At 38.8% G+C, this 11,799-nt stretch overlaps 1 protein-coding gene across 1 annotated transcript; it reads right to left on the reverse strand.

Moving 5' to 3' along the window:
• Nucleotides 1–249: 249 nt before the first annotated feature.
• On the reverse strand, nt 250–1,940 carry LOC140949165 (metalloproteinase inhibitor 3-like). Its single transcript, XM_073398396.1, has 2 exons — nt 1,817–1,940; nt 250–665 (listed from the first exon to the last, which is right to left on the reverse strand). The coding sequence occupies exons 1-2, from the start codon at nt 1,938–1,940 to the stop codon at nt 250–252; spliced, it is 540 nt and encodes a 179-aa protein (XP_073254497.1).
• Between the last annotated feature and the right edge of the window lie 9,859 nt (nt 1,941–11,799).

The raw sequence follows: 11,799 nt of genomic DNA on the forward strand, positions 1-11,799 counted from the left end.
ACTTTAGACGAAGACCAATGTCACAAGTTGGAAAGGAAAGATCATTCAACTACCTTTTAAAAATTACGTGACATGATGTAAAGTACGTTCTCTTATATTTGATTTGATAGTTCAGTTCCTGGTCACAACAGTTTCATAACACTCTAATCTAAGAATGTAAGAATGTACACAATAATATTTTCAACCTTAAGTGACTTAAGTCGGTAGAAAATTCGGCCTTAGTATGAAAATATACACTTTTAGTTCTGACTACAATGCCACAGGAACTGGTGCGCATTTCTCATTGTACTGTCCTTTCAACCCCTTTTTTTGCTTGTGGGTAACACTATCCCAGGTTCGACGCACATCACAGAAGGATGATCGAAGTTTGCCTTCCTCGATATAACCTGACAACAAATAATCGTGGCCTCGGTCAAGAGCGCTCAGGGATGGAATACAAAACTTCCACCAGGCTGCTGGCGTATGGTATTTGATCACAAGACTCTCGTTGCGAATGCCGGTAAATTGACTTCCTGGTAGTTGAGTAATTTTTTCTCCTTCTTTGAATATTTTTATGATCTTCAATCTGTAGACGTCATGTGGATCATAGCTGCTTATTTTTTTTAGTTCTTCATCTTCTGGAGTAACTTCTTGTGTGGGTCCTGACAAAACTTTGGCGTGCAACACTGGAAAAGTAAGACATTACTAATAGCTTATTTCACTTAAGGCCTGGAAAGTGTTTGAGAAGCTAAACATTGAGCAAAACTAGCAACATTAGAAGAGTTTTTGTAGGATTTTGAATAAAGATGATTAATGATTTATTCTCCAAGATGGTACTACCCATTATCAACAATTCAAAGCAAGTTTTGGTCAAAATTACCGACCGTTTTAGTGTGAACGTAGAGTCAAAACGACATGTAAGGCACGAAAAACACGCACTAGAGGTGAAAAAGCTTGGTCGTCTTTGTTCACTTCCTTTGTTATCGTTTTGTTTACACTTGAATATACTCTGATCTCAACATAATGTGTGCACTTGTCATCTAACTTTTAGCAAGCCAAGGCCACTCAGACCTACTTGCAATGACAGATTTCTATTTATACAAATCTTTCTTTTGGATTTTCAGTTAGCACAACAATACTGTGACTCTTCAGGGTAGAATGCCGAAATCGATCAGGGAAAGGACGTCGAAAGTTTGGGAATAATCTTATTTAAAGGACGTCCATCACTCTGCTCTGTCTTCTTCAGTTATCCTCTTAACAAAAATGCAATTCTAAGAGAGTTGGAGGTCAGTATTATATGTGAACAATTATGAAACGACTTTGAAGTAGAATGGGGTATTAAACACCGGACAGTAAATTCATTTTCATCACACGCTAATGTTTTGAGGGAAATTCTAAATCAGCCTCAGTCATGCCAATTGACGCTACGGAAAAAGGAGATTTACTCCCGGAGAGGAAGTAAATGTTTTTATGCGTCCTGCTTAGTTATCATGGGCAGAGTTTAAGTTTAGATCATGTGAATAGTGGTTACATCCGGGACGTGATGTTCAGGGTGATATATAAGTTGAAGCAGGCAGCAAACAGAGCTCAGCCACAGCAATGTACTTGGCTTAACTATTAGTTAATGATTGGGAGAACAAGCATGGGGCATAAAAGCAACAAGCTACTGATAAAACATGCAAGGAAACACTGTTATCCATGAATCCGGCCATCAAAAATCATCAAAATTTTCCGAACCCAGTTTTGTCTTAGCTTATGAGAGAGTTGTAAATACAACATCCTGTACTTGTATTTTACCGAAATTTTTTTGTTGGAACTTTAAACAAACGGTACTTACCAAACGACGCCGCGCAGAAATCTCTTTGAAGGTCAGTTTTGGGGCATGAAGGACACGAAAAACAAGCTTGAGTAGCCGTCATGAAAATACAAAATAGAACCAAGGTGAAGTACAAAGCCGACATATCTGACCTAGTGCTGTCACAATTGCAGTTGTTTTCTCTCTCTAGAGTTGACTGTTTCTTGTAGAAGACTCCTCTGATTTGAGTTCTTCTGTTATCGTTTTATTCCTTTCAGAGGAATTAAACACTTAAAGACCGGATATTGAGACATTTGAAAAAGCTAAATCAAGAAGACGTCACGATGGTAGAATAGCGCACGTTTTCCTGTCACTATGAGGACATCGTAAGGAAACCTTAGGCTTATCTAATTTCTAGAACTTCCATCACGTAAAGCATTGAAAACACAAACAAACATTGATATCTAAGCAGCTTAGATTTCAACCCGCACATTTTTTTTTTTTTCATTTTTAATCATTCATAGCAAAATATGCGAATTCTCTCCCGTTAATTTAATTCTTAATTTCTATCTCGGATCTTTTATTTCTTTATTCTCTGCTTCGCTCGTCAAACTGAGACTCTGGAACAGGTTACGGTGTATAAAATGCGAGAAAAACCACCCCACGAGCCGAACACGTCCGTTTTAAATTTACAGCTATTTTGATTTGTTTATAGAACTGTAACAGATAATCCTCCCAAGTTCTGGAGGAGGTGGGTGGGTTTTGCCAACTGAGATGCGGACAGAACCACAGTGAAGTTGATAACAATCTCTTTTCGGACCTCGGAGTCAATAACCTGCCTTTACGTGCAATTTCTGATCTGAAGGAGATGTTCACTGGAGTTTATGATTAGGAGTGGTTCAGTTGACACAGCAGTAAATACATCAATTTTTTATTCTGCACCTATTTATGAGACGATTCCTTAGTTTAAGTCATTAAGTAGGTCACAAAGCCTTATTTTGAAAGTGAAAGGTTTATTATGACGTGTCTCGGAAAATATTTTAGGCCTCCGAGAAACGTCATTATAAACCTTTCACTTGCAAAATAAGGCTTTGTTACCTACTTAATCTATAATGTTTATACTGGTCAGTTATACCCTATATATTAAAGCTGTGCTAGGTATGTGCCGCCCAAGGAGTAGGGTTGAACCGTTTGTGTGAAAAGGGGTATTGATTTTGCTCATGGTATGGAATCGGGTTATGGTTTCCAACGGATGACCACAAGAGCGTATAAAAGTATTTGTCTATTCGATCCGGCTCTAAATGAATAAGAACGTTCATTGTCAAATACTACTAAAATGCTGGTCGTTTATTACCTAAAGGGGATGGGGGTGGCCATCTTGAGAAAGCTTAGAAGATTTTCAAACCGACTCCCCACTTCATCCTAGCTTTCTAGAAATAACCCCCCACCCCCCCCCCCCCCCCCCCCGTGAATTTTGAATATTGTGAAAATGACCCCCTAGCTCTGAAAAGATCTGAAAACGGGTATGGATTTCAGAGGCTAGGTGTGAACGGGGAGTGGTGTTTTTGGTGAGATAGTGGTCAGGGTTTGGAAACTTGTGGGCAGCACACACCACCCCCACCAAGAATTCCTTGGACTAACTTGTCGGGGGTATCGAGGTACAGCAAATGATCTACAACTACCTCTAAGCTGTCAAATGGAGAATTGTCCAGATCAATTACTGTTTAAGGAGGCCATGTGCTCTTTATGGGTGTGCTGTACCGTCTTATTCGGTTAAAGAAAACTCCCGTGGGTAAAGATTGTCAGATTAGTTGCCAGGGGCCGGTTGCTCGAAGCCTGGTTAGCGCTAACCGTTGGTTAAGAGGTATCAAAATGTATAGGTTTCCATGGTATTTAACGCTGGTTAGCACTAACCATGCTTCGAGCAACCCGGGCCAGGGTCGGCATGGAGCATTTATTTTTACAGAGCGAGATCCAGATCTTTCACGCCCTTTAGGTAATCCTCTTTTCACAAGCACGTAGGCTGCGTTTTACTAAATTTTGCCAAGTGAAAAGGCGGAGCCCCGCGGGGAGTTGTACGTGAAGTCAGCGAATAAATGATGACTTCCTGTTCATTAAAGAACAAATCATCGGAGCAAAAAAGGTACCTCGAAATGAAGCCTAGCCTTAAAAGAGAATAAACCGGCCACCAGAGATACAAGTGACCGAATCCATACAGTTACCTACAATCCAGCTCTACCTAACATCCACGACATACTCCGCAAGAAACAACCCATTCTGCAATCCACCGAACGCTTAAGAAACATCTTTAAAGAAGCACCTGTCGTCGCTTTCTGTCATTCACCTTCCCTGGGTACCAGAGGTTTTTTCTCGCGTATGTCGGGGAGCTTCGTTTCGTCGGCCGAAACCGGAAACCACGCATGAAAAGCTTCTGGCACGTCGGGTACCGTTCACCAAACCTCCGTGACCTACTCGTTTGTGCGAAACTCGCAAACAACGACAACGCACCCAAACTCCCCGGCCGGCACAATCCGTTGCAACTCTAGACATGACTGCCACCAGCCCATACATTATCATACACTTTCACCAACACAGGAGAAACAAGACAAATTAAACATCTCATTACTTGTGACTCAACAAACCTAACATATATGATCCAATGTAAAAGATGTAAAAAACAATATATAGGTTAAACTAAACGCAAAAAGAACATATAGACAGGCATCAAACAATCCACTCCAGGCAAACACCACAGAAGCAGTCCCTTCCCACTTTACTTTACTTTCCTGACTTTAATCGATATCAACCTGGCCACTCGATCGCAGACATGAAACTAATTCCGCTGGAATTACAACCCACCCTCAGCATGTCACGCCGTAAGGCAAGAGAAGCGTACCTCATAGATGAGAGGCAATACCCTGTCACCAGCTGGTCTGAACCGAAGGAATGAACATTGAACTGTTTCTATTTCTATTTTTATTATTTAATCATTTACCTGTAAATTATTCTATCTAGTATTTATAATTATAGTTAATTATTAACCACTTATGTGAATTTTAAATTCAAATTTTAGGAGCCGTTAAAAGATAATTTTCTCTCGGTATAGCTCTGGCCCTGAGGAAGGCTAATTTTGTTAGCCGAAATATTGGCCTATAATAAATCAGCCCTTTGCCGTTATGCCAGCCCTGCATTCAGTTTTGCTTTATTTTAATTGACGTCTGGTGACAGCATCTCTAGATCTTTAATTACGGAGATCCGGAAAGAGGAGCCAGTCAGTTATATTTACGTGTTGCGTGGACCTCAGCACTCAAACAGTTTTAATTTTCCTCTTATGTTTTCGCCCGGAAGGGGATCGGGGGCATAAATTCTAGGGTTGTGGTATGGTGTGATGTTGCGCCCCCCTATTCTTGGCTGGGCACCAAAAATCTGTCCAAGATAAACAAAGAAACCGATTGAAACTCTAATTCTTCGTACCACTGATCAATTCCCCATGAACGGCACCCTAATCTAGACTAAAATCGTCTGCTTTGTGTGCGCTATTTAAACTAAATTAGATAAAATCCTACCCTTCACGGTAGCACATCCTTTATTACGGGCAGCACAGTACGCTCCCCTCCGGACTTTTCGTCTACGTGTTGCGTGCCTTAATCAGAATCAGTGTAAGGGTTAGGGTTAGGGTTAGGGTTAAGCGATTTACAATGTGACGACTTGACAATGTCAAGAAGCTTAGAACAGATAAGAAGAATACTTTGCATATGGGCGGATCATCTGTTTCCGAAGGGCAGATGATATTGGAATCAGAGGTCCACGCAACACGTAAATATACTGACTGGTCCCTCTTGCCGGATATCTAATTAAAGAGATGCTGTAGCCAGACGTTACTTAAAGTGTAAAATAAAACAAAACTGAATGCAGGGCTGGCACTACGGCAAAGGGCTAATTTATTAGCTAATTTTGTTAGCCGAAATATTGGCCTATAATAAATCAGCCATTTGCCGTAGTGCCAGCCCTGGATTCAGTTTCGTTTCAGAGTATCACAGTCACACAAATTAGATGATAATCACTGATCGTTGAACGCTTTTCTACTGATGGCCTGTAATCACGTCTCGCACCTCAATCTTGTCCTTTTTTCTCGTCTTCCATATATGAGGCCATTTTTTGATATCAACTGTCGTGTAAGCGAATTCTTTTGCTTTTGAAGTCCAATTTCCCTCAGTATGGGACGTTAAAATTCCCGGCCTCTGATCGTTTTACATATTCGGCTTCTGGAGTGGAGAAGTATTTGGAGGTAAACAGTGAAGAGCACACTGCATTAAAAATTCATTTGATAAATATAAACTCCCATTGGTTTTTGTTTTGGAATTAAGATCCTACTCAATGATATTTCGACAAACATAACATCAACAATCAAAATCTACGCTGATGACACTAAAATCTATCGCACGATCAATGAGCCTGATAAGGACATCTCAGCCTTAGAGCGTGACTTAAATAAATTATAATAAGTGACTGAGCTAACAAGTGGTTGTTGCGAATAATCCCTAAAAATGTGAAGTCATGCGTGCAACGCACATTAGGGACAGATCTAAGCCAAGTTACTCTCTAGGTGTGCAACTAAAATCTGTTGAAAGTGTCAAGGACCTATATATGGGCCACAATAAACTACGATCTGTCTTGGGGTAAACACGTCTCCTACATAGTAAACAAAGCGAACAAAGTGTTAGGTATAATAAAGCGATCACTCGGAAACGATAATCGGTATGTTTTTTCTGCCTCTTTAAGTCGTTGGTAAGACCTATACTAGAATACGTGACGCTGCCCCCGTCTGGAGCCCCTACCAAAAAAACGATACTGAATCCTTGGAAAAAGTCCAAAGAAGGGCATCACGGTTAGCCTTAAAGCAAAAGCGCCGAGAAATGAGCTATGAAGACCGCTGCCGTTTACTGAATTGGCAAACTCTGGAGTAAACGTAGAGAGTTGTTATCTCTAGTTCAGTGCTACAAGATCGTTTTTGGATAAGCCTTGTCCTTTTTCGGACTTTTTTGAACTTACTAAGCGTAATCGAATTACAGCCAATCACGATTATAAGCTCTATGTAAAAGTTGCCATCCTAAATTGCTACAAATATTCTTTCTTTGTACGGATCCTTAATGCGTGGAATAACTTGCCTAAAGATGTTGTACACGCAGGATTGCTGACTTTATTTCGCAACAGATTAAGGATTTATATGAATATTGATTAAGACGATTGTAAATAGTTTTAATTATGATATGCAAACGATGTTTTTTATTCTAGTTTTTAGGTTTAGATTTTCTCTTTGTATATAATGTTTTAGATTCCCAGAGATTTTACCTTTTCATTCATTTTTTATTTTGGGGAATCTTTTGTGTAGGGTTGACCTCTAGATATCCCCTTTGGAGAGATATTTTGTAACTTTAGTTTATATCTCTTGAATAAAGTATTGTATTGTATCGTATTGCATTATCATTATTGAGCCCCTTTTTTCTTGATACTGAGGGGCTGTTTACATGGAGGGAGGAAGATCCTGGAAGGATATGTTTTCTGTACTCGGTTTACATGCAAAGGGTTGTACTTCTTACATGGTGCTAGGATCTTCCTAGTACCAGGATCTTCCTGGCTGAGAGTTAGGAAGATCCTTGTACCATGTAAACTGCCTTTGCTTGGAAAAATCGAAGATCCTGCCTCCACTGCCCCGCTAATTCTTCATGCCTCACCATATTTGGAAAATTCTCGTAGTATGCCACCGATTCGATGGTATATTTGCTTGGAAACGAGGTTGATCGATGGTATATTTGCCTGGAAAAGATGCTGCTTGGGCAATAGTGATCATGGCGTTCAGAGCTATTCGAGGAAGAAATAGCTGAACGGAAGAAATGCAAGAATAGTACGCAAAAAATATTGCTCCAAGGATATTATCAAACTTTTGAAGACTATCTGCAAGAAAGAGACATCTGTTTAAAACCTGCCGAACTGTGCCGAGAAACAAGCCAAAGTGTTGATGAAGAAATGGCCTTTCAATTATGCCTTTATAATCTAAAGATCTTACCACTAAATCGTTACATTTATTATTATTAAGTAGTGGTTATGGTTTTTCTTCTTTCGGGATAAAAGTTACTTTAAAAGCTGCTTAAACATTTCGACCTAAAAACTCAATTTCATCTGCAGAACACAAAGGGCAAACCCTTATTCAGAATTTTAAAAACAAGATCAATCGGTACTGCAAGTGTTTTCTATGACTTATTTGGTGAGGACCCAAAAACGAAAAAGTGATGAAACACTTGTGAAGGCAAAACCACAACGACAAGCCAGTGAGGGTCAGCTGGATCTTTAGTACACCTGGATCAGTAAAAACATGAGTACCAAATTTTAAAATTAAAACAGTAAACTGATCCTTACGGCAGCTAGGAAGAGTGATGGAGAAACGGGAGGTGAATATATAATTCACCACTTTGTTTTTGTTTTCTTGCTATATTTTTTCTATCACTCTTCCTGCCGTAAGGATCAGTTTACTGTATTTAAAGTTTGGTATAAAAGTGATGGGAGACCTTGAACCTCTTAAGTCTGATTGTTTAAAAGCACAAAGGGCTATTTAAAAGCTGAATAGTTTTTCTATCATGGAGAAAGAGCCAACATCAAGTTTGGAGACAGGATGTCGAATCAGTATTTTACTTTTCAAGTCACGAAAGGAAACATTCTTAACACCTATGTGGTCTTAATCTGGTAAAATTCAGGAAAAACAAAACAAAGAGATTCAAGTATAGAAAGTATTTTCTCCTTACAGGGATGCACTTGTTTCATGTTTAATGTAAATAGTCCGTGATGCAGGACAAGCCACGAGGTAAAGCACGCTTTTAGACAATTATCTTACGTTTTCAAGTTGACAAGTAAATTGTTTTTTATTTCTGGACCCAAGAATAAGCACTTAGAAAGTTCCAGAACCGTAATAACGTTTCCTACAAACAATAAACAACAAACGTGTTTAACACACTCTTTAGGAAATGAGAATTTCGATCGACAAATATCAACTTCAGTCTGTAACAAATTACCCTGCGAGCAGAGGTTTCGCTCTTGCATTGCTTTTAGCGTTTACGGAGTCGTTCGCGTCGCCTGTCATTGGCGTAGTTGGCCTAAACAAACCCACTATACGTGACTGATTGAAAATTGAAGCGAACGACTTCGTCGATGCAAATTTTTAAAAAAGCCATGCAAGAGAGAAACCTCTGCTCGCAGGGTAGTAATAAATTATTAATGTACCGTATGCACCACACTTTGTTTGAACATTTAAATGCTTTATTAATCATTGGTTGTATGGAAAAAACGTTTAGTTCAATTCGGGGGCTCAATAAGCTTAAGGGAGCGCAATATTTCATTATCACAAAAACATAATACAACAGTAATGGTTTTATACACAGATAAAAGATCTAGTTTAAATAAATCCTCTAAACATCCGGCTGTATTGGGGCCTACTCTTCATCCCTGAAATTGTAGTATTTTTCATAAATTTAAACAACGATAGCGATTTGAAAATTATTTCAAGGCCAAGTAAAACGCAGTGCTTTGGTCTATGAGAGCAGAAGTTTCAGACATTACCGCCGAATCATTGCTTATCTTAAAAACAGACACCTCCTGGTTGAACTATTTTTCTAAAAATAAGATGTACGGTGGTCAATTCCTTGTAAAAACTAAAATGTTAATTTATAGTTAAACACCCCCAGAAGTAAGACACTCTTAATGTTAACAGTGCATCGGTATCTTGGGAAAATTTAAATTAAACGCAATTCTAGAAATTAAGAAAAGTTGCCATGGATGCGTTCTGTTTCGGTTCCGCAGAAGGTTGCGCATGAGTTGAATTCGAAAGTGTCATTTTTGTCAAAGTTTAACACATAACACTAAAAAAAGAATAATAACGTTTACAGATAATCTAATCTATTATTATCTTTCGTTCGATTTCTTTTAGCATTTACCAATTCAAGGCAAGACCACGAAAGTCAATTGCAAAATCTAAGATTAAACTTCCGTAGCTTCCATCTTAGTTGTTTCATTAGAAGGTAATTCTGTGTCTTTGAGGGTGCCCCGAGTTAATTGGTTAAGGGTCGAGTTTGAAATGAAAACAAGAAATCTTCCCGCTCTCAGTAGGCACTTAACTTGTTCCGTGATAACTTTGGAATATTAGCGATGTAGCATAAAGATTGTTTTGATGCGGCAAAAATGAGAAAAATTATATTTTAAAAGAAAAAAAGGATACAACCGTGGTCTCTGCGAGACAGATTTATTTTCATTGGTCTTTGAAAACAAACCTGGGCAAGCATTGTTTTAGCATTATCTAGGGACATAATGTTTAGGTCATATTTATCTATTATTTCGTTACCCAATCAACTCAGTTCTGTGACGACAGCTTCCAATTTATCGCCTTGTTTAAGGTAATCCGGGAATTTGGGAAACTTTTCCTTGTGGAATCCGGAATACAGGACTTTGCAATCCGCCAAATTATTCAGCTCAAGGAATCCAGAATCTCGCTTACAATAGATCTTCTTACCGATACGGCGACCATATTGAATTTATGCGATTTAAGGAGTATTATGGGATGCCCAAGGGGGATGAGCACGATCCAATATACTCGCTGAGTATTAACACGCGCTTTTCGGGCCAATTTTTCTGTAAGTTTCCAAGAAAAAGATTGTAGTGGAAAAAAAAGATCGTTGTGCCGTGTTTGGATGTAATAATGATTGCCTTTTTCCCGTGAAATATAAAGTGAAGTTCTCTGTTTGCCCGAAAAGCGCCCGTAAATACTGGGCGAGTGCCCCCTGGGCATCCCATAATACTCCTTGAATCTAATAAGTTCGATATGGCCGCCGTATCGGTAAAAAGTTCTATTGGAATCAGGAATCCAGGTTTCACTGACAAGGAATCCGAAACAAGTCCCTGGGAATCCAGTCAGCGTGGAATCTAGAATCCAAGACTGGCTTGAAATACCTGATGTCTCGGCATGGGGTGAAATCATTTCTTATTTGTTCAGTTTCTTCATTGGAGTGGTTGCCCTGTGTGGTGCCATCTCGACCTATACTACCAAGCCTTGCGCGGCGCCATAAAACTGTAAAGAAGATGCCAGGATAGATAAATTAATTATTATAGAAAAATATGAAACGGCAAACTGATCCTTGCGGCAATTTTCTACAAGTTTAATTGTAGTGATCCAGGTTTACAACTGGGAGATCCGGCACCACTCATTGGTTTGTTGCTGTGGACTTGCCGACATTTATTTTAGATACATTAATCCTTACACTACAAATAGTGGCCAATGATAAATTTCAGGAGATTATACAATTTTATTTTTGATTTAGCCCGAGAAACAAAGACTACTATGTATGTTTATTCCAAAAAAATTTCAACAACATTTTTCCTGAAACTATCCCTTGCCAATTATTCTTAAAATACTTTCATTAAAGATATTTTAGGTCCAATAAAAATATACAAAAATATATTCTATGCAAATTTCTCTTAGCTAGAAAAAAATTCATTGATCATGTTGATAATTACATGAGTAATTTGAAAAAAATCTGTACTTTAACGCGAAAGTTTATGACAACTTTTCTACAGCGGATGAGAGAACGTACCTTTGTCTTGAACTCACGCAAGGAGAATGCATAGAATAATGATCAATTCTGAATCGCTGTCTCGCGTACGCCAAAAATATAACCCGAGATTGAAACTGCCCAAATGTCAGCTAAAATTTCAGAATCCTTTGATTGGTGTTTTGCCTTGTAATAAAATAGCGACGTAAACGTGTAACAGTCAGTCATCATAAATATAAGCCACCTAACCGGCTACTTAGACTACTTATCCTTGCATGTACTTGTACTTGCTTTGTTACGTCGTAAATTTGTGAGACAATCTAAAAAAAAAAAAAAAAAAATTGGGCGACTGACAAGGCCTAAGAAGCATTATGCAAACACCCGTCGCTCGTCTTCAGTGATATTATTTGTATAGTTAACCCTTTCGTGTGG

The sequence above is a fragment of the Porites lutea genome, chromosome 9 (genome assembly GCF_958299795.1).
Source record: "Porites lutea chromosome 9, jaPorLute2.1, whole genome shotgun sequence".
NCBI classification, from domain to species: Eukaryota; Metazoa; Cnidaria; class Anthozoa; order Scleractinia; family Poritidae; genus Porites; species Porites lutea.

Excerpts from the sequence above, each read along its gene's own strand:
- LOC140949165 (XM_073398396.1), bottom strand. The coding sequence starts at position 1,940 with ATGTCGGCTTTGTACTTCACCTTGGTTCTATTTTGTATTTTCATGACG. Across the intron at positions 666-1,816 it reads TTTCTGCGCGGCGTCGTTTG|TGTTGCACGCCAAAGTTTTG; the intron begins GTAAGTACCGTT and ends TTACTTTTCCAG.